At 33.0% G+C, this 27888-nt stretch overlaps 3 protein-coding genes across 7 annotated transcripts; 2 read left to right on the plus strand and 1 right to left on the minus strand.

Moving 5' to 3' along the window:
• Nucleotides 1-1626: 1626 nt before the first annotated feature.
• LOC11423210 (serine carboxypeptidase-like 12) lies at nucleotides 1627-11484 on the minus strand. 4 transcript variants are annotated; one of them, XM_039831763.1, is made up of 13 exons: nucleotides 11043-11483; nucleotides 10631-10707; nucleotides 9756-9878; nucleotides 9587-9650; nucleotides 9170-9207; nucleotides 6092-6193; nucleotides 5891-5977; nucleotides 4746-4901; nucleotides 2968-3039; nucleotides 2765-2883; nucleotides 2200-2313; nucleotides 2063-2108; nucleotides 1627-1962 (listed from the first exon to the last, which is right to left on the minus strand). In XM_039831763.1, the coding sequence occupies exons 1-13, from the start codon at nucleotides 11410-11412 to the stop codon at nucleotides 1879-1881; spliced, it is 1452 nt and encodes a 483-aa protein (XP_039687697.1). In that variant the 5' UTR covers nucleotides 11413-11483; the 3' UTR covers nucleotides 1627-1878. The 4 variants fall into 4 exon arrangements, with proteins under 4 accessions (XP_039687697.1, XP_003602921.2, XP_039687698.1 ...); XM_003602873.4 differs by having other exon boundaries at nucleotides 9548-9650; XM_039831764.1 differs by lacking the exons at nucleotides 5891-5977; nucleotides 6092-6193 and having other exon boundaries at nucleotides 11043-11484.
• A 4846-nt stretch (nucleotides 11485-16330) lies between these two features.
• LOC11429832 (uncharacterized) lies at nucleotides 16331-21067 on the plus strand. Of its 2 annotated transcripts, none has more exons than XM_003602877.4 (8): nucleotides 16331-16449; nucleotides 17332-17446; nucleotides 17532-17623; nucleotides 17701-17743; nucleotides 17856-17912; nucleotides 18046-18088; nucleotides 20410-20534; nucleotides 20607-21067. In XM_003602877.4, exons 2-8 carry the CDS (start codon nucleotides 17348-17350, stop codon nucleotides 20736-20738), a joined length of 591 nt encoding a protein of 196 aa, XP_003602925.2. In that variant the 5' UTR covers nucleotides 16331-16449; nucleotides 17332-17347; the 3' UTR covers nucleotides 20739-21067. The 2 variants fall into 2 exon arrangements, with proteins under 2 accessions (XP_003602925.2, XP_003602927.2); XM_003602879.4 differs by having other exon boundaries at nucleotides 20617-21067.
• A 5224-nt stretch (nucleotides 21068-26291) lies between these two features.
• On the plus strand, nucleotides 26292-27682 carry LOC11421410 (AT-hook motif nuclear-localized protein 17). Its single transcript, XM_003602880.4, has one exon. The coding sequence runs from the start codon at nucleotides 26507-26509 to the stop codon at nucleotides 27377-27379; it is 873 nt and encodes a 290-aa protein (XP_003602928.1). The 5' UTR covers nucleotides 26292-26506; the 3' UTR covers nucleotides 27380-27682.
• Nucleotides 27683-27888: the final 206 nt, after the last annotated feature.

Genomic DNA, 27888 nt, shown 5'->3' on the forward strand with positions numbered 1-27888 from the left:
CACTAACATGCAATAACAATCTTTGAGGGTTTTTCCAATCATTAAAACCATACTCATAAATCAATTTCCTTATATTTAGATACATTTTTAAATAAAAAATATGGCAGACAATATCCATTGTCTGATGGTTTATTATACTCAAGTAAATCATATAAACCAAACAACTTCTTACCAAGGAGACACCTTTGTTTACGATAAGTTGTCTAAAGAAATCAAAATTAATAGACCTTTCTTTAGATAAGATTTTCTTACATCATTTTGGATGTTAGAATGGTATTTAGAAATTGAAGGTTTACGGGAATGATCTGTTTCTAATATTTCATTGTCAATGACCTTGTTATTCTCACTAGTACTTCGGAGAGTTAACAAGTGTACATGAGAGGTGTTGACTTGAAATAGGAGAGGTGTGTCCCTGCTCTCAATTGATATCTCGTTCATCTTACTTAGATATTAACTTGAGTGTTGGAATGTTTGCACATTCACTGACAAATTCTCGCAAGAGATATGATATAAATTCATTCAAATTTAAATTGTAGATTTTGATAGTCTTTTAAAATCTTAAAAGTCCTTAAAATCATGCAAAATCTTTTAAAATTCTCAAAACTTTTTTAAACAAAAATTATCTTTTAAAATCCTAATCGAATACACTCCCTTAACTTCCACTCCATTCACATTCGGTCATCCCTTCCTTCTACTCTAGATCACATATGTGAAGTCTCATCGAACGTATATATCAATTAGACAGTTCTGGTTTTCTGAAGTTAATTGCAGAGTGCATACATATTGAAGTCACAGGACCACTAGGTTCTTATTTTTGAGCTAGTTACCTCTAAACCATGTGCTCGTTGCAAGCCAATTGAATGTTACCAAGCCATTTGAGCAAGTTATTATTGCCCATCTACTACACTTCTGGTGTTAGGCTTTGGTTGGGAGTTTGGAAGAGAAAGGATGAGAGGGTTTTGGAATTGGATAATATATGAGAAAATAAAAAATTCTTTTATATTTTTTGAAAGTATTTTTTTAGAGTATGATAAATGAATTCTAATGATTAATATTTTTTTAATTTTAAGAATTCTATAACAACATAGATTAAATTTAAAGAATTCATATAAATTCTCCTCTGATAAATTTTTTGAGTTCCTAAAATAAAGAAGATTTTATATTATAAAAAAAAAAAAAAAAACTCCCAAAACCCTTGTCTGACAATATTCTCTATTTCTTCGATTTATTCCTTCCTTTTTTTCTTAAATCCCTCTCATTTTTTCTGATTGTTGCTTGAGTTGAAACACAGTTTTGTTAAGATCTAGTAGTAAAGGCCCATTTGTTTAATATTTTTAAAAATCAATGTTGATATACGTTTGTTTGTAAGTTTTTTTCTTTCCAAAATCATTTTATAAAATATCACCAGTTAATTAAGTAAATGGTCCCTATAAATATTCATAATTTTGTTTTTAGTCCCTACAAAATAAAATCATATTTTTTAGTCCCTATAAAATTTTCCATCAGCATTTTTAGTCCCTATAAATATTTTCCATCAGTATTTTTAGTCCTTGTCAAAAATTCCATCAACATTTTTTGTCCCTAAATATATTGTAGGGACTAAAAATTCCTATATATATTTCAACATGAACTAAAAAGTGTGATTTTATTTTGTAGGAACTAAAAACAAAACTGTAAATATTTATAGGGACTAATAACTTAATTAACCCAAATATCATTTTATGTTACAGCAAACACTGCAATTTCACAAGACTTGCAGGTGAAACTCTCTCCGACATGCTTAAAGAGAATTAAGACAACTATCTAACCTCCAAAAATTCTCCCCAAATAGAACGAAAATAAAATGCATCATCCCTATATCAATTGGTGTATTAATTCCTAGAGTGGGTTATTAGATATCCACCTACTCAACATGGCTAAGCATTCTTCACGTTTGTACTCTGGAGCCGTATGTCCTGCACCCTGTAATTGTTATATACATTACGTGAAAATTAGTTTTATATATATACACACATAAACAGGCTATTGTTGTGATTAAATTCTATGATGCTAAAGTTGTTACCTTCACAGTTGCAAATGTCATCCGATTTGAGTAAGTCCTAGTATATCTATCAATAATGTTAAATAAAATTGAGACAATTAATGCAACATTTCATAGAAATATATATAGTACTGTACTGTATGGATTAATTAATATACCCTGCTACTTGAGAATTAGAATACCACTGCCTCCAATCATCAACAATGGAATAGTTTAAAGATCTTATCCATGCTTGAGTTGCCACAAATGGAACTTTCATGTCATGATCCCCACTGTTAACAAAAATTATCTTTAATGAAAATCACACAACTAATTATTTGGTCAGATTATGTTAAATCTATGAAGCACAAATATCTCTGATATTAAACATATTTCGTTGTTCAACATACATTGGTGTTCAATAACTGTACCATACATGTCACAAAAAAACTTCTTTTTCTTTGTTTCGATACACTTTTACACTTCTTAGACACTTTTATAAAGCTTAATGATGTGTCGAGGCAGTGATGGCAAATACAGAGTTTTTTTTTATGAAGTGGTCTAGTGGCTAGAATTCACACATTTTAAATGTGGAGAAATGGGGGTGTCCGGGGTTCGAACTCTAATCCCTGCATATAATATGCAATATCCATACCAATTGAGTTAAGATCAGATACAATGTTGAAACAAGGAATCAGATAGAAATAGCAATATGCATATATATAATTAAAAGTATTGATTGACCTGTATATTAATGAACGATAGCCTTTTCTGCTAAGATTTACATGATACTCAAAGCTGTTATCTATTTCGTGCTTGAAGGGTATGTCAAAGTTACAACGCTTCCATTTTCCTATACTTCCCTGAATTGCAAATATAGTAGTAATATAACTAACCAGCACAAAGATTAGGGTGCACTTCTCGTGTATAAAATAATAAATAATTACCTTTCGAATGTGCAATGCATTTTGAACATTAGCGTCGTTGGCCCAATACGCACCGAGGAAATATGCATGACTCTACAATGAAAAAAAAAACAATAAAATCGATTAACTTTTTTGTTTTGAGGGGAGCGATTAAATATTATCGGTCAGTTCAAGATTTCGGAACATGTAGAAGATTTTGCATGAGAGAATAAATTATACTCCAATGTTATAGATTTCGGAACATGTTATAGATGTGGGGTTTTTTAAATGTACCGAAGTAGTAGTCTCTGGTCGAGACTAAGGTGCTAAAAGGTATGTCAGCCCTTGAGCGTGGCGTGAGTTTGACCCTTACCTAGTGATCCAATGCTCCAACCTCAAGTCCACATCTATTACGTTTATGAGATTGAGATATTATCCATTTTGGATTTTATGTGAGTCCTCACAGTTTTTGTCTTTTGTAAAAAGAATTTCGTTGGATTGAGGAGTGTGAATATTGTATATAAACTATTGTATAGAAACAATATGAGACTTTTTCGTTATACCGAAACAATATCTTTAATATATAAAATTTGAGAAATTAATTATAAGCTTAAGTCAACTTCAATACTTTAACAATGACAATTTTGTAATTTCAACACTCACTTTTTTTGATTGAATAAGATCTCACATTTTCTCCACATTTGCAATGAAAGGACGTATCCATTATTTTCCTCCAACTTTTGAATATTAAAATGTTGTGATTGTACTATTTTGTTCCACATTTTGTAAAAGCTAATATAGAAACCATTAAGTTAGTTAACTTGCACTACAAGTTAACTAGGACCTTAACCACTTGTAACTGTTGCCTAACCATGATTAGTTGATAGAAGTAACCACAGCTAGTTGTTAGTTAGGAGGGGATGTAGGTGCTATATATACTCTTTCTACACTACTTGTAATTTCAATTTTGTTTGAAATAACATAATGAGAATAGAGTTTTCTTCCTCCATCAATGGAGTTTATGCTTTACTTTTCACACATTTTTTGTTTCCAAATTCCAATGATTGTGATTGTTTAAAATTTAAAAGTTCAGGACACAAATTACACAATCAAAAGGAAATTAATAGTGTGGAAAAATGAGGGGAAATTATGCTAGCCTGAAGTACAAAAAGAGGAATAGATCAAAATTCAAAAGTATTAATTCTCAATATTTCACGGACTAAAATGGATTATATGATATGAAAAAAAAAGAGAGTTTATATTGAATGTCACAATAATAAAATAATTTTCTCCATAATTTTTTTCTCTCTCTAACAAGCCGACCTTAATTTTCTCTCTTTAGGTTGGTGGTTTTGGGTCAATTTATGACCTGAAATCATCCCTCTTCATCTTTTTCTCTCTAATTCAATCTAAATAAGTGCTTTTTCACATAGATCTAGGTTTTTTCTTCGTGATTTCGTCTTCCGAGTGTGGTGGTGTATTGTTCGTCATCTTGTGCAGTGTTGTTTGTATTGTTGCAGTGTTCATTTGATTCATATTGAAATATTGATTATTCAATCAAAGAATTGGGCGTCAACGTTGCAGATCCGGAGGCATGGGTATTCCGGTCACTTTTATTTTATCATATATTTTTGTAAGCATTATGTCGTTATATGCTATTAACTTGGATGATGTGAGTTTGTTCGCAGTTTTATCTTTTACGTTTTTAACGGTGTTGAATGATATAATATATCGATTTGAATGAATGAAAATCGTTTTGTTTTTGTAAAAAAATTCTACGACCATTAAACTCTAATAATAAATTAGTTTGGAGAAGTTACCCGACAGTTTAAAGGTGGCAATGTAAGAGAAGAAGTAAAGATGGTGTTGGCCTTGTGAATAAGAAGTCTCCTCCTACCATTGGCTTCCAATGGATTAGGTAAACCAAACTCGCATTTCGATTCCAAAATATGAACTTCATAGACTCCTGATATAGTCTGAGGAAACAACAATAGGCAATAGCCCACTTAGGAAAAATTCAATATAAACAAACTATAATGTTTATTAAAAAAAAAAATTGGTAATAACGAATGTTTAAAGAGTAGTTTTTTTTTTTTTTTTTTTTACAACAGTTTATAGAGAAGTTAAATAAGACAATTTTGAAGAAAAAAAATGCACAAGTTTATTTATTTCAACGTATATGAGAAACCATTGTTTCTAAAAATTTAGTTTTTGAAAGATTCTTTATTTATCTTTCTTACAAGAAAGATTCTTTATTTTTATTTTTTAATAAGTGCTTTTCAATAGGTTTATATCCAACAGTCTTAATGAGTTACCCCAATGATGAATTTCATCAATAGATTTTCTTAGTGTTGTTTAAAAAATTTCAACCAATTTCAGCAAATAGCATTACTGATTTTTTCGGAAAATAGTTCGTATAGTCTTAAATATGTTTTGATCTTTTAATTTGGTCAAATCACAGCTTTGATCGCTATTTTAAATTGCACAATTTTGGTTTCATTTCACAAAGTTTGACCAACCTATGATTTCACTCATAACCTCTTATATGATTTCAACTGATCTTATTTTGAATTTGAGTTTATATATTTGTTCATAAATCAATTTAACACCTTATTTTTTAAGACTCTAAGCAATTAGACTCTTCATTTTTCATGTTGGATAATCTAATTTATTGTCCCGCTATTAAATAGGATGATCAAAATCATGGGTTGATCAACTTCTTTGAAATTATGGACCAAAACTGCGCAATTAGACATATAGAACCATTTGTGCCAAAAAAAACAAAAATGAGACCAATATAAGATATCAAAACTGCATTTAAGCCAACTTTATTTTAACTATAGCTATTTGTATAGATATTTGTTATGGTATATTTACTCATTTTCTTTTAACATTTTTACCGTCCAAAAACCGAATGACAGAAAGAATCAAACAATAGAGACAAGATGTTAATCATAACGCTTACCTCTTGATAGGACTGGATGTCTTCTAGACAAAATACATTTTGGGGATCTATATTTTTATACTCACCTCTACAATTCTTTTGCAATGACTGTTATTATCGATAAAATATTAATGTTAGTATTCACCATTCAAAATTCAACAAATAAAATAAAAATTAACATTTGTGATTTTTGAATTCATAAAATAATTATGATAAAATTACCTCGTAGAGTTCATCAGAAATAAGTCCCATGCCATGATTAAATGGTATTTTGTAATTATCGTCGTGAGCTGGCCAAGTTACGGGATTTCCTAGTATGTATCCCTGAACAAAATATTTATTTTATCGATTCCCTCTTAAATTTATCTACTCTCTCTAAGATATAAACAAAAATGTTACTTAAAAGATCAATGTGGTTAAAAATTTAGCCACGTACATTAATTTTTCAATGCCTTTGTTTTTTTTGTCGGGGGCCCCCGAATCTTACATTACATATTTAAACACCTTTGTTATCAGTACACAATAAGTTTTGTCTTTTTAGAACAATAACATTAAATATGGATAAATTAGTTGGCATTTCAATACATTATGTAACTTTTATATTTGATTATTTTGAATTAATTTTCATTACAAAGTAGTATGCTGCTCAAAATAATTCTACCATAGGAAATAGAGATGTCAATTGGACTCAAATCCATTGGATAATATAGATTTTTCTAATTCTATTTTCAATTTAGGCCATCAATTGAAAATAGATTAGGTTAAGATTTGGAGTAAGTATACAAACTTACTTTTGGAGTCAAAATTTCTCCATATATCCCCATATATATACATATATATGTGTGTATGAATAATAACAAGAAATTAAACTCCTCATTAGAAATGACAATGCAGAAACAAGAGGTTAAAGGAGAGGAAAGGAAAAATTGGAATATGGGTGAAAGAAACCAGCGCGAGTTTCAGTGGTATTTTCAGCGTGATTTAACTCACGCAGCGTGAGTTAACTCGCGCAGGATTAACACATGTGTGAGTTAAATCACGCAGGGATATTTTTGGAAGTTTGGTTGGGAGCGAGCAAAACGTATTGGGAGAATAGCAGAATTCCTGCAAAAAATACCTATGATGGAAAGGTAAATACAAATACCCACATTGTTGGGTATGAGATTAGGCTTGGATAGTTACCCGCAATTTTGAACAAGAAAATTGCTCTTCTCCCATCAAAATTTGCTCACTCTCAACAAAACTTTCGAAAATATCTCCACGTGACTTAAGTCACGCTGGCGTAAAACGTAATGTGACTTAAGTTACATTGAAAACTCACACTAAACCCCAACGTGAACGCTGCTTTTTTTTTTTCTGACTCTTTCTATGAACAAGCACCCAAATTCCAATTTCATTGTTTTGGTATGTTTTTTAACTTGCACATAGGGTTGGGAATAGGCCAGGCCGACCTACAGGGGCCTATGGCCTGGCCTGTTTAAGTCTGGTCTGGCCTGTTTATTAAAAAGGCTATGTTTAGGCTTTTTAAAAAGTCTATTTAAGTAAATAGGTCAAGCTTAGGCTATCAAAAAAGCCTATGAAGCCTAATAGGCCGGCCTGTTTATGCATGTTAGGCTTCATAGTTGACTTTTTAAATAGGCTTTAAAACTTTATAATGAAATAGGCTTTTAAGGCCTTATAGTAGTGATAGACAAGTCTTACACTGAAATAGGCTTTGAGGCCTATTATGCATATTTAAAAGTAGATAAATGGAATGTTTAGTGACATTAATAGTAAATAGGCTTTCATGCCAAGTCAGGCTTTTAAATAGGTCAGACCAGACCAAAAAAATAGGCCTATGAAAGACCATAGGTCAGACTCAGGCCTGCAAATTTTTTCGTAGGTCAGGCTCAAACCTATCAAAGCCTGACCTGACCTAGCCTATTCTCAACCCTACTTGCACATATCATTCGTGTCGAACTGCTATCCATGCTTTTATATGTTTTTTGTCTTCAAGAACAAAAAGACATGTACAAACAAGCCACGCGTTATTGTACATATATAATTGTTGTAGCACGTGGAAAAGGAGAAGACAAGATGTGCTAAGGAACCGATAAGAAGAAGGCCCTTGAACAGTTATGCGGCTTCCACTATTGGATATGGAGTTGCTTGTGCTTTTTTTCTAAAAAATTGGGATTTCGGTGCTTGTTCATAAATAAAGTCAGAAAGAAAATCAGCATGAGTTAACTCACGCTAGAGTTCAGTGTGACTATTCAGCGTAACTTAACACACACAACATGATTTTAGTCACATAACGTTTAACACCTACGTGACTTAAATCATGCTGAAGATATTTTCGAAAGTGCAGTTAAGAGTGAACAAAATATGATGGGAGAAAAGCAATTTTCTTTTGAATGGATATGTGCGCGGTTATGGACACTCTAGCCCAGCCTGCCTCAAATACGCACATTATATATACTACACTCATAATTTTATGTAATACTAAAATTAGTTAATTAATTCTTAATTTTTTATATTTATTATAATATGCACTTGCATGTTATATTTTAAATCCTTTCTTTTGGTCAAGTATTTCAAATCCTTTTTATTTGGCTAAATACGATGACTTGTAATATTTGATAAGTTGATTTAAAAGATTTTAAATCATATTTCAATTAAGCTGTGTTATTTTTTGTTACTTATTGCCTTTTTTTTTTGTTAAAGTGAGGAAAATGGGCACGGATGTAGACCCTTGGATGTCTGTAGTATACGGAGTCGGATACTAAACTTGTTGCCCACAAAATTATGGACTTGGATACAGGAAATTTTTATTACCACGGGTTTGAGGATGAACGCTCCAGTACCTAGAGCAAAATATATCCATTTTCATCCCTTATTTTTCATATTTTTAAGAATTCTGCTCTCCACCTTGCACATTTTGCTCACACCCTGCAGCCGTTTCAAATTTACCCTTGCGCTAGTTAAATAACGCAAGTGTAAAATTATGCGTTAGTTAACTAACGCGGCGTGACTTAAGTCACGCAAGTGAAATAGTCAACGTGAGTTAACTCACGCTAGTTTTAAAACACCCTTTCCTTCTTCTACATGCTAACTCACGTGAGTTTTAAAACTAGCGTGGCTTAACTCACGCTGCGTGAGTTAAATCACGCTGCACAACTTACGTCACGTAGGGGTATTTTGGTCAGGGCTGCAGAGCGCGAGTGTTTTGTGTTTTGTGTTGGGTGAAGAGCAGAATTCTATTTTTTATCCCGGTCAATTTCAAGATGGCAAAGAATTGATCATTGTTTTAAATGTGCGAACCTGAAGGTTTATCCACGGTTGAAGGCCCCCTTCGTTTCCTGCAAGAAAGGAAATTTATGGAAGAAGCAAATAATTTATTTATTTATTTAGTTTACAACAGTATAAGCGAGTCATATTTTGAGAAAACGTTTCCTGCTTTTATTTTCTACTGTATAATTACTTTTCATTATCAAAATTTATTTATTTTAATCTATTTACAGTAAAAAAAGATATTTTTATCTGTTTATACTTTATAGTCGAAATACAAAATAGTAAAAAAACGGTAAATAGATGAAAAATAATGTGTCAGTTTTGTAATCAAAAGTAAAAGTAGAAAATAAAACTTTCGTAAATACGTCCTAATACATTTTTGTTGACCAATCATTGTGAGTGTGGTACCATATGAAATTTCTTGAACGATAATTGGGATAGGAAGGCCTGAGTACGAGTCACCAGCAATGTACACTTCATTTGAGATAAATTTTGGATGATCAATGAGCCACTATATACATTTAAAGACAAATATTACAACTTCTTTAATTCCAATGGCAAAAATTAAAATGAAATTGTAAATAGATGAAAAATTAATCAATCAGATGAAAGTTACCTTCCTAAGAAATTGATGAGCATTGTGAACTAGCTTCCAAGTGCTTTGCTGAGCAGCACCTTCTGTTTTGGGATAAGAGAATCCAGTACCCACAGGCAAATCCAAAAATATAATATTACTTACCTGTCCACCATAAATTTAATAATTAAGCTTAGATTTGCATAAACAATAATACTATAGCAAAGAAATGGAAGAAATGAAATCAGTATCATTAATTAATAAATCCAATTCAACCTATCGTAGGTATGGAGAGGTGTTGGGCAAATATCTAAATTCCGAGGAGATTGTAATTGAAAAATTTGATTAGTTGTGGCCGAAAAGTGGACGAATTTGAGATTATATGTGCAAATGTACTGCATCTGTCAAATGATAAACAAATTAAAGTGGCAAAGAATGCAGAGAATTGGTTGAATAGTAACTGGGAATGACAATTGAGCTTAGAGCAGAATTTTGACAGCAGAAGAAAGCACATCAACTCCTAATTTGAGGCTGTTCCTGTCAGCATTGTGCCTGCAGCAGCTGGGATGACAACATTACATGGCAGTAGCCGGATCCATAGGCGGGGTTCTTGGTTAGATCGTGTAACAACGAGCTGGTAGTCTCGAGAACAGCTACTGTAAGTGATTAAAATTATTTGAAAGCACTCACGAATGTGTGGAACTGTTCTTTTCCATCAAAAGTAGGAGATTGTTGCATGGGAGACTTCCTACAAAAGTGGATCTTTGGCGAAGTAGCTTCATAACTCATTAGAATGGTTTTGATGAATTTGAATACCCCTTTTACTCTCAAGTCTCGTGAATTATCAAACAAAGAAAAACCAAGATAAAGTATTGAACTATATATTCATATGCTACAATATGCACACTAAACTCAACCTTTGTCCATGAATGTGGCCTCAAGATCAAATTTGGTAAGCTCCCGTTGTATTCCTCATTTTTAAACGTTATTGGACCTGCAACACCACCCACCATCAATCATCTCATTATTTTATTTTATTTTTTTATACCATAAAAAGTCTCGCATTTTAAAAAAATTAATATAGTTTAAAAAGATTCAACACTTTTTAAAGATAAAACTATGAGTGCTTAGCTTAACTATGATCAAATGCAACTAACTGGGATCCTAAGATAGCAAATATAACCAACTAGCAACATATCAGAACTAATTTATATAGCTATCTTAAATAATATTCAACTAATTCTAACTATTTTTTCTTTTTTGAAAAAAAAAAAAAAAAAAAAAACCTAAAATATTTCTAACACATATTCGTTGGTAATTAATCATTACCTATTTCAAAGGCAAGGCCAGAAAAAGCAGAGCAACCAGGACCACCAGTTAACCAAAGCAAGAGAGGATCTTGTTTAGGATTATTCTCAGACTCTAAAAAATAGTAGAACAATTCCGCGGAATTTTCATCTGTTTCAGTTTCACCCACTCCCACATACCCAGTTTCTAGTACAAAGGGAAGGGGTCCTTGAAAACCAGGAAGATACTTCACAATATTGAATTGAGATGTAGCAAAAACAAGGTTGGTGGATGAATTTTGTAACAATAGAAATATTGCTAGAACAAATATTATAATCATCTTAAACAAGGTTCTGGTAATAAGAATATTACCATTCTGATTCTGATGTGAACTAAGCCTAAGCATTGCCATTTTAGAGTTTCTTGTTTTCTTTTGACACACCACTTCTCTTCCCTGTTCTTATCTGAAAACTAGTACTATTAATAATTTTGAGTGGTTGTAGTATTTTTCAAAAGGCAAAGCCTGTCCCACGTACGAGAATCAGCATGATTGTGATTGGTTTCATTGTCTTCAAAACTAGAGAGTACATAATGGGTGGCATTTCATATCCTTTCCCATCATAGGAAAGTTTATTTGGACCTTTAGATCAAATCAAAAACACATTTTTATAATACTCTCTCCACACTATATTATTTCTTTTACATCTTCCACCACCGTTATCTCCTCCCCACCACCAGCAACATTAAAAACGCCACCATCTCTCTTTTCCAAATCCACAAATGCTTGATTCCTCTCCAATTCCAGTTAATAAAAAAATTTCCGCTTCAACCACTAATTTTTATATTATTATATGGATTTTAACCTTTCATCTTCTTCACTACGAGATGAGATCTGGAAACACCCAAATCAATAACTTCATGGAACTAAACTCAAAATCCTCATAGAACCAAAACATCCAGATTGATAAACTCAAAAAAAAAAAAATTAAGGAAATGAGATCTGGAACGTTATTTCTGTATAACAACCTTGGATTTTCTGTTTCTATTGGTGTTGTTTACTTGTTTACATATTATACAAAATTGAAGTTTGATTTGTTGTTGTTGATTATTATTGTGTAAAACTTTGCTCCAATTTCTTGTGAACTATTGAGATTTTGTTGTTGCTGCTATTGTGTGGAGTGGAATAAGGGAAAACAAAGGAAAGTGAAATCAGAAAGATATTATTTAAAAAATGCTAAAATATGATTTTAGTCCCTGCAAATATGCCTCGTTTTGATTTTAGTCCTTGTAAAAAAAAAAAATTGTTTTTGGTCCATGCGAAATTTTTTGTTTTTGAAAATAGTCCCTAAAGGGACTATTTTCAAAAACAAAATTTTGCAGGGACCTTTTTAAAAAACAAAATATTTTGCAGGGACCAAAAACTACAAAATGGGTTCAATCATCATGTGCCACGTATGCAAATCATCACAAAAATGGGGTCAGGGACTATTTTCAAAAACAAAAAATTTTGCAAGGACCAAAAACAAATTTTTTTTTTTACAGAGACTAAAACCAAAACGAGGCATATTTGCAAGGACTAAAACCATATTTTAGCCTTTAAAAAATAAGTAGAAACTTGATTGTAAATTTAACAAAATTAAAATTATAAATGAAAAACCAAGTATGAGTGAAATCCAGACAAAGCATGCACAAAGATATTGAAAAAGCCATGGGAAAGAAGCTTACACAGAGATATGGAGAGGAATCAAGCATTCGTGGGTGAAAGTTGGTGGTGTATAGTGGTGTAAAAGAAATAATCTAGTGATGAGAGAGTATTATAAGAATGTGTTCTTGATTTGATCTAAAGGGTCAATATAAACTTTCCTATGGTGAGAAAGGATTCACCTTTCCCATGTGAACACACACCTACATAATGAGTCCCAATAATAAATCTTGATGTAGGCCTACAAAATTTCAAGAGAGTACATAATCGGTGGCATTTCACATGGGAAAGTGTAAAACTTTCCCACCATAGGAAAGATAGATTTAAAAGTTTGATTAAATGAAGAACACTCTCTTACCATGTTCTTTTAACACTAGATTTTTTTCACACCATCTTCCCTAACCATTCTCTCCTCCATGTCTCTCTCACCCACCACCAGCAACTCTTCCTCGTTCCTATTCTATTCACCACTGCTACCCCGCAAAATAAACACAAAGAAGAAGAACCCCATTATCCCAATTCACAGTTACAGCCCCTCCCACGAAGCAACACTCGTTCCTATTCTCAGATGGAAAACATGTGATTGCTGCAATTAAGGTTTGTGCTCTTGCTGAGAAGCTTGATGGGGTTAATCATATGAGCTTGGTTATGGGTTCTTTTGTTGATAAGCTTACTTTTAAGGACATGTTTGTTGTTCTTAAGGATAAAGAAGAAAGAGAACAAGTTCGACATTTAATTCTTTGATTGGATAAAATCACATGCCTCTCTCTTTTCATGTTTTCAATTCAATTTGGTCTCTCTCTCTTTGTTCTGTTTGAAGTGAATTCTATAAATGATGTGTGTGGCTTCACAAATGGATTTTTCGACAGAAGAGTTGCTGGTAGTGGTGGTGGGTGGTGGGTGAGAGAGACATGGAAGAGGGAGAATGGCAAGTGGTGTGGAAAAAAATTCAATGTTGAGAGTCTATGATAAGACAATGTTCTTTGCTTAATCTAGTGGTTAAAATTGACTCTCCCATGGTGAGAAAGTTTTATCCTTTCCCATGTGAAATGCCACCTACATAATCAGTCTTTAAAACTAGCATTTTCCTTTTTCTTATTACACGCTTGACTATTTGTTACTTTTTATTTTTTCAATTATTTAATTTATATTTCTCATACCACTGATGAATGATAGTGCTGTAAAATAACTCATAATTTATTTTTTTGTATATAAAATTCATTATACAAATTTTTAATACGTGTAAAATTGTCAAAACGACTTATAAAATGAGACTAAGGGAGTATTGCCTTATATTTTTAAAAAAGAAATTAAGAGAGCTCAATTAAAGAACCAATCATTCAAGAGAGCCAACTTTGATCACTGGATTAAACAATTAAATTATACTTATCTAACATACCATCTTCAGATTACCAAAGACCAATTCCCTTGGGTGTCGGAGGGAGAAGGTTAATATAAAAAAAATGCTAACGAGGGCATTATGACACTCTTTAAAGATATTTAATAGTGAGTTTTTTTAAAAAATTCCTCTGTATTCATAATATTGAACTATGTAATTTTGACTTTTTGAATATATATGTTTTAAATTTGATATCCTTAAAGAATGTCTGAAGTATTCGTTGAAAAGACAAAAAAGAATGTGATTGTAACCTTTAGTAATATAATAGAGTAATGTTAACGAGTGCTTCCGAGACATTTATTAAGGACCATAAGTAGTAAGTATTTATGAAAATGCATGTAGTCAATGCATCGAAAATCGAATATTTGACTTTCTTAAACAATAATTACTTATTTTGGAATGCTTAAAAACTGTCCGGGGATACTCGTTAACAAAACCCTTAATAATAAGAGTCTTGTTAATCAATGCTCTCGAGACACTCTTTTAACATTATAAATTAAATAATTATTACTCCATCCGTTTCACAATACTTGTCACTTTGATGAATTTACACACATCAAGAAATCAAATAAATTTTGTGTGTTTTTTTCTATAATACCCTTAATGATTTTATTATTTCATTATATTATTTCTCTCTCTACAATAAATAAGCAAGAATATTATTGACAAACCAATAATTAATGTTACATTAAATTTTTTTTTTTAAGAATAAAAAATGCAATATATTAATAACAACGGTGAATCCTCTTTAGCACAAGGTGTGCTCAAGAGGTCGCCCCAAAATTACAATCTGTCTTAGTAGAAATAACAAAAACAAAAATCAATTGATACCCAAATAAAGCAAGGGATCCGACCACCATCTTTGAGAACCATAAACAAAATTGACATTGTTAACTTTTAGCCACCACAAAGATGTATATTTAACCTTATCCAACAAGTCTATCATGGAAGTTTGAACGTTATTGAATAACATGTTTCTTTCGTTCCACAATATCCACACACCCAATAGCCACAGAAGCTACATAAATGAATGTCGAGTCCTCGAAGTGTTGAATGAAATGATCATGTATATTATAAGGATCGACTCCTGAAATGTCAAGCCAATTCCTTATATGCTGCCATAAAGCACCGAAAATATCACAACGAATGAACAAATGAAGTACTGTTTCGTCGTTCCCACACCCCACCGCACAATGATTGGCTGCGGGTTGGATGATACCACGCCATAAAAGATTTGTTTTGTTGGCAACCTGTCCCGCAACAACGTCCATGATAGAATAGAGACCTTCAATGGTACCTGCTTATGTCAAACAAGATCTCTCGTTTCATCGCCTGAAGAATCATCCTGGGTAGTAAGTATTTGGTAAGCTCCGCTCACGGTGTAACCCCCCGCAATGTCAGGGAGCCACTACCACCTGTCAGAAACATCAGTCTGCACAACAAAATTGTTAAGTAATTGGCGACACTCACCTAACAACTCCTCCTCTCACTCCCACATTGTCTCCTCCAACTCCACGTTGCTCCCCTACCTCCCATCCTAGAGAGAACATTTCAGCGACCGTAATCAACTTATTCAACGATAAGTCAAATGAGCGACTAAACCACCGACACATAGGGACATCGCCTAACCACCTATCATGCCAGAGTAAGGTATTTGATCCTTCCTCTACCTTCCTAGACACCCTGTCAGCGAACCAACCTCCCTCATCACTCCCTACTCAGTCCCTAATCTTCGCTACCTCCCTCCATCAATTAGAAACACTCCGGCCCCCAACCTCCAACCGCTCAGCCTCCTCACCATACCTCGCCACCAATACCCTGTACCACAAACCTCCTTTATCCACCAACAACCGCCAACATCACTTTCTTAACAAAGCAAGATTAAATTCCCTAAACTGCCTCACCCCCATTCTCCTTTCGTAAGCAAACATAGTTACAAGCAATACATAAAATTTTCCTGTTGCATTGAAACTTAAAAGTGAGACAAATAACGTGAAACAATTTTTTTCCTCTAAAAACGACGAACATTATAAAACGGATGGAATATTATATAAAAATGTCAAACTTTTCGATTTTCAATACAAATGTTTATACTAACTTTCATAAAAATTAATCATTTAAATTCCTTAATAATAATAATAATATAAAAGTGTCTTGACCATAATAAGCCCAATAATAAATAATAAAGTGTCTTTTCGTAAAAAATAATGATGATAATAAAGTGTCTGATTGGGATTTTTCTCTCTTACAGTCAAGCTGAAGTTAAATTGCGCTTTTTCTCTCTCTAGTTTTTGGCTCCAACTCAATTCTCCGTCTCTCTTTCTCTCTCCTCCTCCTTCGTACGTTCTGTAAGTGTTTTCTGTGATATTGTTATCATGCTTTAGATAATTATTATTTAATTTGTTTCTGCATTTCTGTGTTAAATGAAGAAACATGAAACTTTTCTTCTCTATTCTTTCTTGACAAAAAATTATTCAACATTTTCTTGTTTTCTGGTCATCATTTTGGTTTCTTACCAGAGAATTTTTAGGGTTTCATAGAGGTGGTAGTTAAAGAAAATGGCATAGAATAATAGAACCTATTAATGTGATTCATGCTATGGTTTCTTCATTTCACGCTATTAGTTAGTTAGATACTACGAAACACGAATGCTCCTCGGATTAGGTGTGTCATGGTGTTAGATACATATCGTGTCCGACACTGACACGACACCGATTACATTTAATTTTGTAATTTTTTCAGATTATTATTGGTGTCGACGTGTCCGTGTCATCTACTCTGTCTATGTCTGAGTTTCTGTTTCATAAGTCCGGATCTTTGGGTTTTTCTTTCTTGACAAAAAATTATTCAATATTTTCTTGTTTTCTAGTCATCATTTTGTTTTCTTACAGGATAATTATTAGGGTTTCATAGAGGTGGTAGTTAAAGAAAATTGTATATAATAGAACATATTAATGTGATTCATACTATGGTTTCTTCATTGCATGCTATTAGTAAGTTAGGGACTATGAAGCACAAATACTTCTCGGATTAGGCGTGTCCCGGTGTCAGATACATATTGTGTCCGGCACTGACACGACACCCATTACATTTAATTATGTGATTTTCTCAAATTATTATTGGTGTCGATGTGTCCGTGTCATATACAATGTCCATGTCCGAGTCCGTGCTTCATAAGTTAGGGATGGAATGAAACTAACACTTCGGGATCTTTGGGTTTTCTTGGATAGTGAAAGAGAAGAATTAATGGAGAGTGGCAAGAATCAGATCACTGAAGCTGGTTCACTTGGACACGGGGATATGATACATGTCAAGCTTCCCGGTGGCTCTTGGTGGCCTGCACAGGTTTGTGAATTACACGATTCACCTTAAATGATGAAACGCTTGATACACTCTTTGATGTTGATTTGTTGACGATTTAATGTTGTAGGTTGTTAATGATGAGGCAATCCTTCAGAGCTTTCAACCTAGAAAGTGTCGCACAGGGGAAGTCCTTGTCCGGATCTATGGAAGCCAAGAATTGTCGGTATTTTATTCCATTTATGTTTCTTTACAATTTGCACATTAATCTGTACTAACGTGCCCTTTTTGTTTTGCAGCTTGAATGTGAATCCCGTTAGATCCTGTTCTGAGTTTGAGTTGGTAAGTTGATATTTGGTGACCATTTCAAGTAAACCTAATTTGTGTTGTGTTGTAAATCTAATGGACTTTCCAAGATTTTCTCTGTGCTTATTTTTATATTATGATCTGTCAGATTCTCAAGAACAATAATGCGGATCTTAGAAAAATACTCGAGGAAGGTCTTCAAAAGGTAACAGTGGCTTCTTTAATTTAGTTGTTGATAATGAGGCTATAAGGCTATAATATTTATTCTTTTAGGCAGTGAGACGTCTTCAAAATATTGAATTAATTTTGTCTGCTGTTGTATTTTTTAATGGGTGAAGGACCTTCCTAGCTCAAAGAATAAGCCAGCATCGAAGGCCAAAGGTTAGCGCATTTTTCCTGTTATTCTAATGGTTTTGCATACTCTACGAAGTTCAAATAGCATATCTGTTTTTTTTTCTCTCTCTTTCAAAGGAATATAAATAATGAGAGTGTATTGTGAACAGTTTAAGGGCTTGCGTAACTTTTCCACTTGTTGTTATTGTTGAATACAGCCTTATAGCGTGTCTGATGAAATCATGATTTGTTCTTCCAGAAGTTCTTTCTCTACTTCGTTATTTTCTCCGTATAGCCTTTACACTGTTGTTTTTCGTTCCCAGCTGTATATGTAGGCTGTAGCTACCAAGCTTATTAATGCCACTTGATGGTTCTATGTGCTCTTATTAGTCCATTGGAGTCCAATAGATGCTTGAGCCATTGGAAGATATAATGTCTCTGATAAGTATCTTCTGTTACTGTATGTTAAGAGGCTTAGTTAGTTTGGTTGATTGGTCAGTTGGCCGGTGGATTAGTAAGATAGTTAAGCGAAATAAGGCATGTTGCCTGTAAATAGAGAGGAGTGATTAGATAGAGAGACTGTTTTACCATTTGGAAACAGGTGATGGCCTTTTAGGAATCGGGAGTCGGGAGTCTCTTGAATACCCCTGGAATAGTTTGTAATCTATGTTCTTTCCCTCAATTCAGTAATAATGCCAGTTGGTTTCTATCACTAGTATCATAGCAATTCTGATTAGTTTGTAGGAATTGTGTTGTAAAGGTGGCTGCAGAAGAGATGAAAGGGGAGGCCTATTGGTGGCTGATCCAAGCAAAACTATATTTTTTGGGGAAAGAAGAATGATTGAAGAGATGAAACTATGGTGGGTTGTTTTATACTTTTATTTGCATCGAGAGGACAAGATGTAATTGGTGGGTTTCTTGGAAGGGGAGTAATCCAAGGTTTGGAGAGTCTTTGACAGGAAGAACAAAGAAAAAATGGGAGAATAGGAGTGCCACCACCTAGGCAATTAGTTAGGAGATTCTAATAGGGAGTAGCGGAGGCTGGGTATTGGCCATTTGACTAACTCATGTAATCATTATTATGTGTCAGGAACCGTACGGTAGGCCGATAGAGAGAAGAGAGAGTGTTCTCTTCTCTCTGCGGAGCTACAACTCTGGGCTTTGTAAGAAATTTTTGCTCTCAGTTTTCAGTATTCCAATGGAATTCACATTCTCTTTTCCATTCATTTTACTCTGCTCTGTCAATTGGTCTGACCTGGCTCTTGTTCAATCCACCTAAAAGGGCTGACAGAGCGACTGCTGTGGAAGTCTGTTTTGAACGGTTGGAGACCAACATTGAGGCGATGAAGGAAGTCTCCAGGCGGAGATAAGCTGCTCTGTTGCTGTATGTTAAGTGTCTTAGTTAGTTATTACGGAATTAGTTAATTGGTCAGTTAAATGGCTTGTTGCCTATAAATAGAGAGGAGTGATTAGAGAGAGGATAATCATGTCATTTGGAAATAGTTCGGGGGACTTTTAGGCATATGGAATAGTTTGTAATCTTTGCTCTTTCCCTCAATTCGGTAATATACCAGTTGGTTTCTATCAGTCTCACCGTCACACAAGGACGTCTTTCCGACCAATCTTGACAGATACAGTTGTCAGTCCTTTTCCAGCCTTGCCCACTCTTTCTCCACTAGTTTTATTCTATAGCTCCTAGCAGCTGTTTATCCATCATGGTTTATCTTCTATTTCAATCTGCTTCTGTTTTGACATTTGCCATGCGTTCACTATGTTTTGGTACAGTTTCTGTATTGTGTCTGTGGTCTTGTATATATATGATTACTTTTGGCCTCAAATACCACTGGGTGACTGGGTTTATTTGTCTCAAGGGTAGTAGCTTCAGCTTCAGTGCTGGTTAGAATATTACTCCCTCCGTCCCAATTTAACTGAGCCCTTGACTAATTTCACACTTATTAAGAAAAAGTGTATAAGTTAAAGAGAGAGAAAAATGGGTTTGAGTGCCCTTATCAACTGTTGGTGCATTCTCTTTATCATAAATGCAAAGTAGAATATATTGAATTGAGAGTGGTGAAAGTAGTATTAATTAGTGTTATAATTGGAAAAAAGTAATTAATATTGTATTGAAAAGTGAAATGGGTCAATTTTTCTGGGACAATATTTTTCTGAAAATGGCTCAGTTGTTATGGGACGGAGGGAGTAGCTTTTATGTTGTGTTGAATATACATCAGAATGCTAAGTTACTGATTATAATGCTGGATATTAGTTATTTTTAGTGCAGATCACTGATTGATTGTAAATCGATGTGTAAGTTTCAGCACTTCTGATTAGCCTAACAAACAATTCCTCTCATCATTCTTTTTCAACAGGAATGCCAAGTGAAAAAACTGATAGCAAGTCAAAATCCAACAAGAAAGTTGAGGAGCAGACTCCAGCCAAGCGCCAAAAACAAAATAAGGAGTCGAAGGATGGTGATCTTGCTAGCCCAAGCTGTGTAAGTATATGGATTTGAACCTTTTTAATTCGCGTGTTGGTTGGATCCAGTGACTGACTATATTGTACTCAGGAAACAACAGCCTCTGGAAAGCTCCAAGAGCTGAGTTCTCGGAGGATAAGAGTGATGCAAAGCCTGGGTCTCGTTGCTCCACTTGGATCACCATTCACCAAAGATAGGCGTAATTGCAACAAAATCCCATGATTACGGGGATGGAAAATTGTTTGCATGTGAAGAACTTGCGTAAATGCATTCTCTTTTAATAGAACATGCACATGCTCATTTAGTCAAATACCTTGTTAAGGAGTGTTTAATCTGCAGTTTCGAAGTTTCTTATTCAAGCACATGGAAGTAATTGTCCATTGGGACAAAAATGCTCAGCAACATTTATGAGTTTAGTTAGGTGGTCTACCATTGACTTTTGCATGCTAGTTTCTGATTTCTTAAGTTGGAAGTTTATGGGTTATATGTCTCGTGTGATTTGCGACAACTTTTTACTGCTCTTTTACACCTGCTAGTGCTTGTTTTGGGGATATGACTCTTATGATTTGCTAAAACTTTTTACTGCATGGTAATCATTATTTTTTGCTTAAATGTCTTTCAGTAAATATCAGTTTTTGAATCCTGTAAAATAAATTGTTTAGGTTCTTCAAACCAAAATTTTTGTTTTGGTTTTTGTTTTTAATATTTTTTTCACTTTGGAGTTAGACGGTCCGTGTTTTAAGACTAAAACCAACACAAGGATAAAAACTTAAATCTTTTAAGGACTAAAACTATTTTTTTTACAGCAATTAAAAATATTTTTCTTAGTGTTTGTAGCAATTAAATAGTTTATAAACATAAGATGTTGGTTTTAGTAGCAAATCCAAAAACATAGATGTCGGTTTTAGCAAATCCAATACAGCAATTAAAAATACTCCCTCCGTCCTAAATTGTATGACGTTTTGGGCATTTCACACATATTAAGGAATGTAATTAATATTATGTGGGAAAGAGATATTATGAGTTGTTTTACAAAATTATCCTTAATAAATTATATTGGAAAGATAAATGAAAGAATTGAAAAAAGAAAGAGTAATAAATAGTTAAGGATATAATAGGAAAAGTAACATTAATGTTTCATTGGTATTCTAAAGTGACATATAATTTAGGATAAATATTTTTTCTAAAGTGACATACAATTTGGGACGGAGGAAGTATTTGTTTTTGGATTGTAACTTGAAGAGGTTCCAAACCGACATCTATGTTTTTGGATTGTAACTAGTCTAAGTTTTTGATTTGGAACCTCTTTTAAGGATAGACACAATTACAGTTTAATCATTGACAACGTGAAACTTTAAACCCACTATGAGTGAATTATACAACTGATCATATGGGTGTTGAACCAGTAATTATGTTCGTATGTTGTTGGGATTTGCCTAGTGTTTTACCATTTCTCGAAGAAGATAGTCTTAGTAGGAAGATGCACGCGGAAAGCCCAAAAAGGCATACAATCAACACATGTTTAATGATGTCTAAATCTCTTCTATTATCACTGATAGTGGAGCGAAGAGAGTAAAACATGTAAGAGTTGGGACTTGGGATCCTCTTCGATTGTTGAATTGTGTCTATCTCTTTCTTACTATAACTTGAAGAGGTTCCAAAACGAAAGAGAATAGACTAGTATATTGTAAGTAGGAAAAAAAAAAAAAAAAAAACCTGTTTAGAATATTAAAATTGAGGGTACCATTTTTCTTAATTTTGGAATATAAATCTGTGTCTACTTTGAGTGTATGGCGAGTTTGGAAAAATTAGGTGACCCTGTCATTTTATGTAACTTTTTTAAAAACAACATCTCAATGTAATTCTAACAATCTCACTCTCATTCCATGTATCAAGCAAGAATCCGGTGTCTCAAGTCTTGAATTATTCAACTGATCTGTTGTTTATGTGTGTGTATGTGGAATTAAGGAAGGAAACATGAGACAGGTATTTTACGATCTTTTTAAATGACGACATGTTCATACTGCTTTAAAAATGAGGTGAATTGTTTTCAAACTGAATCTTCTTTTATTTGATGTAAAAAGGAAAAGCGGTTATTCTTTTGCCCCTTGAGGAAAAAGCTCAGAATATTGTATTTCCGTTCCTTTTCCTTTTTCCTCCTTTTCTTCCTATTAGAGGAAATTAAGCTGAGCAGCTCGAATCCAACACTCCATCATTTTGCTTACTTGGTCTAATTTGTTCCATGTTTAAAGAACATCACTTCACTTTCCCAAAACATACATGCAAAACTCCTGTGTAATAAAACCTAGTGAGTTATCAAGTGCACATCACGTATTATGTAGAATATGATCTTTTGAAAGCTCATATTTAATTTTATCCTACTCTTACCAACTATCTTATTATATCTATCTTTTTCATATCGTGTCCGTCAAAGAAGCTATAATTGTTGTATGAAAGAATTTAGACAATTATATAATTCTTACAGTAAAAAACTATCCCACTTTGAGAAATAGAGTTTGAAAAATAATTAAGATGAATAATTTTACTCATGTTGTACAACATGAGGTAGTTTAGCTAATAATTCTATATAGTTTTTTGTCAAAAAAATTCTATACAGAGTTTATTGACGATTTTTTTAAAATATACAAGTTTATAACTTTTGTAGAATGTACAAGTTTATATTTCACCATAATTTCATGTTTTCCTTGATATCCCTTAAAATAAAAAGACGAATGACAACATGTTTGACAACTAATTGATAAATATGAAATGACTTGAAAATATATTTTAAATTAATATTTCATTTGTTTTTTTTAAAGGATTCATTTGTTCCTTATTAATTATCGCTTTTGTAAAAGAAAAAACTATTTACTTGTCATAAGAAAAAAGTACAATACAACATTTGTTATTAATTTGTTATTGTTTCATCAATAACTTAAGTATTTATTCTAAATATAGTAGAAATAGCTGAAATAAATTAATGACTAAGGATATTAATGAAATAAAGAAAATAATGGTACCAAAAGTTTCAAAATTTATTGGTTGCTTTAATGTATGTAAAAACTCGGTCAAATTCGTCTCTGAATTTTGCAAAATATCTATTTAGTTCCTGAATTTTACAGACGTCCATTAAAATGGTCCCTTCGTCCAAAAGTTCCGTTAGTGATGATGATGTTTCCTCTTGCATGTTGTGTTGTTATGTGCACGTGTCAACAAGGCAGCTACGTGTACAAGGACTAAATTGATGGAAATGGTAAAAATTCGAGCTTTAACTTTTCAATGTAATTTTTTCTATGTTTCCAATTGAACCCCTATATTACTTGTGTTGTCCTGGATCGATTTGAGACTTACTGTCATAATTTGAGGACTAATTTGATGGATTTTGTTATAATTTAAGGTCTGATATGATTGATTTTATTTGCAGAGAATTAGTACAAGGAGATATGGCATGAGAGGATCAGTGATTTCAAATGACATGCATAAACAAACACCACTGAGGGGTCATACTCCACAAAATTCAACTGCTCCTGGAGTTATTAGAGTTCCAAATCCAAATTACGGGTCATCCACTTCTACTCAACCCCAATACATGGAGTTTATCCCAACTCCAGGATTTCCAAAAGCATTGATGCATGTTTAAATTATATTTTTGGACTAGTTTAATTAATGCTTTTTGGACTTGTTTAGTTTATGTTTTTTTGGATATGTAATCACTTAAGAACATCAAATGATTTGATGACTTGATGGTTATATAATGTTATTTTTTGGCTATGTAATATCTTATGAACATCAAATATATGACTTATGATGGTATGCAAATGTCTGTTTTTTTATAATCAAAGTGTCTGTCTTTTACTTTTTACTTTGTTCAGCAAATGTATGCATCAAAGATCACAATGATATCTGTTGTAAAAATCCAGGACCTATTTGATGGTATTTTTACTAATTTGAGGATCGATATGATAGATATGTATATAATTCAAGGACCAATTTGATTGAAATTTTTTGACATAAATGTTTGATTCATTCATTGACAACCTCTTTTCATTACAACATTACATGGACTTGACACAATATAATAACATTTTAAACAACTCAATCAAACAAAATACTCCTATCAATATCTTAATCAACCTAAGTCCACTTCCTACACAATCAACTTTATCCATCAACCTTGCCCTCCAAACCTCTTCTCTCCCCCTATCCTTTGACTTCTCCATCAACCTTGCATTTCTTCCATGACCAGAACCATTGTTTTTAAAATAGGCTAGTTCTTCAGCTTCATCAACCCACACAAAAAATTTACAATTTTCACCATCATCCTATACAATTAAAAGACAAAATCAGTACTATTTAAACAAATCATTCACACATCACATAGCCATTGTTGACAGTGTTGGCTTTTCTTACAATACAAATTATAGGGCACCAACATTGAAGCTCTCTTACCTCATCATTGTATATAGAGCTTGAAGATGAAACCGACTTTTTAAGTAATGTTGGGAATTCAAATTCACTTAAATAAATTTTATTGTTTGTATAATTATGAAGAATTTTTAAAATGATTGAAATTTATAAAGTATTTTGTCCAAATTAAATTTAAAATGACATCTAAAAGTTAGGAATTTAAAATTTGTTCTTATATTGATTCTTATAATTTTTTCAAACTTTGCAAGTTTGTCCAATATTTTTCAAAATTTTCAAATTGGGGCAAATACAAAAAACACAAATTGATACCTAAACTTTTAAAAATATGAAAACTTGCCCGTAAAGTTTTAAAAAATTGTGAATTGCTCCTTGTTTTTCAAATTTCAAATTTGACCCAAAACTTTTACATTTGTAAAAGTAGCTAAAAAATGTTTAAAATGAAATTTTGTTCACTCTATTCAAACAAAAACTTTTAGAAATAAAGAAAAAAATTCAATTGAATCATTTGAATTGTTTAAAATTTTCAATTCCCCAATTCAAATACATTATTAGGCACTTTTTTGTTTTTGTTTCAGAAAAAACACTCTCTTTTACAAGAAGTAAAAACACTCTTAGACACTTTGTTAACAATGACAATGACAGTTCATTTATTGCTTGACAAAATCACAATATAAATGCTATTGAAACACAACAATATCAAAACCAATGGTCATCTAAACATATGCCAAGACTATTTAGTCTAATTTCAACTTTGATAAATCAATCCCTCAAAAAAAAAAAAAAAAAAAAACTTTGATAAATCAAACCCAACACAAAGTTGACATATTTGTAGTCCAACTTTATGATATTAGAAAAACTCAATTTCCATTAGATAATAAAACACAATGATAAAACTCATGACCATTTGACATAAACGAAATGATAATGGTTTGAATTTCCAATGGCAACAAACAAAGAATGTCAAGCTGTTGTAGGAAGCAATGAGGAAGATCAAAATGTCAAAACAAAACAAAACAAACAACCCAACCAAAATATTTGAATTCATTAGTAGAAGGGTACCAATGAAAATACTATCCATCCCCCATAGTCCAAATCTAGACCCATTAAAAGCATCCTTATCAAATTAACGACCAAAATTCTACCTCTCAACACCAAGAAAGAAAAGAAAAACAAAGGCGGTGATAGATTTATCCAACCAATTATACCCAATTTGCAAGAACCTTCAACCCATATATATCCATCTTTTTCTGTCTCATATGTAACCATGTGGACCCACTTTGTTACCAGCGGCGCCATTAGTCTTCTTTACTTAATTTCCAATTCACCCACCACTTTCTCATTCTCTTTCCATATTTTCTTCTTTTATTTTTTAATTAATAATAATAAATAAAGGCAAATCTCAAATTCTATAACTTCACACTCTTTGGCCTTACCTCATCTCTTCTCTATTCTTCTCAAACCAGCTTATTTTATTGCAACTATTACCATCACTTACAATATATTATCCTTTTAAAATCCAAACAAACCCTTGGGATCAATAAACAAAAGAAAATTGATTTGTAATGAAAGGAGAATACGTAGAGCAACATTCTTCAAATCCCAACAAAGGAAATGAAACACCACCACCTTCTTTACTATTCTCAAAGCCATTTCACCCTTTTCAACTTTCTCATCATGAATGTCAACCAATCGGTGAAGATGATAACAACAACACCAGCGGCGGCGTTGCTACCACTCAGAAACCTAACACCTCCGGCGACGGTGCAACTATCGAGGTTTCTAGACGGCCGAGAGGACGTCCACCTGGCTCAAAAAACAAACCAAAACCACCTATTATCATCACAAGGGATCCAGAAACTGTGATGAGTCCTTTTATTCTAGATATTTCTGGTGGAAATGATGTTGTTGAAGCTATTTCAGAGTTTAGTCGTCGTAAGAATATTGGTTTATGTGTTTTAACTGGTTCAGGAACTGTTGCTAATGTTACTCTTCGTCAACCTTCAACTACACCAGGAACCACCGTTACTTTTCACGGCCGTTTTGATATTCTTTCTATAACTGCCACTTTTGTTCCTCAACAACACGGTGTTTCTCCGGCGATTCCGAGTAACTTCTCGATCTCTCTTGCTGGACCTCAAGGACAGATTGTTGGAGGAATTGTTGCTGGAAATTTGATAGCTGCAGGGACGGTGTTTGTGATTGCTTCTTCGTTTAATAATCCGTCGTATCATAGGTTGCCGTTGGAAGAAGATGAAGGTGGAAACTCGGTGTCTGGTGGTGGTGAAGGAAACTCGCAGAATGTTTCCGGTGCGGTGGACAGTGGACAAGGTCAGGGTGGTGGTGGTGAGTCGTGTGGGATGTCGATGTACAACTGTCATTTGCCGTCGTCGGATGTGATTTGGGCTCCGTCTGCTAGACCACCACCACCTTACTGATATCATCATCATTCACATTTTCATAAACTTTGTTGCAAAATCTTTTCTGTTATGCTGGTTTTTTTGTCTCTATTTTTATTATGGTTATCTCTGTTTAATTATTATTATTATATTTATAATTAGTAGCTTTGTTTAGTTTGTGAACAGAAATTAACAAGACTAGCTTAGTATGGTAGTTATATGTAGCTAGCTAGGTTGGTTTATTTTCATTGACATATCATTTGTTGCGTTGTTCATCATGTATTAGTATTAATCTTTTTACTTTATTAACTAGTTCTACTTTGTGTGGGTTTGTATGATTAATTAATGTGTTTTTGACGAAGTGGTAACTAAAGCTGAAGCATGTTTTCAAAGAAAAGGAAACTCAGAAATGGGTTAATGTTGGTTAGGCTTTCTCTATTAACATTTAGAATAGGCCTTTATTTGTGCAGAAATGAGTAGTATATGTTTTTATGAAGAATGAACATCATAATGTATATGCTGGTTTTATCTGGTGGACATTTTGTGTC

Source organism: Medicago truncatula, chromosome 3, assembly GCF_003473485.1.
Source record: "Medicago truncatula cultivar Jemalong A17 chromosome 3, MtrunA17r5.0-ANR, whole genome shotgun sequence".
Taxonomy (NCBI): Eukaryota; Viridiplantae; Streptophyta; class Magnoliopsida; order Fabales; family Fabaceae; genus Medicago; species Medicago truncatula.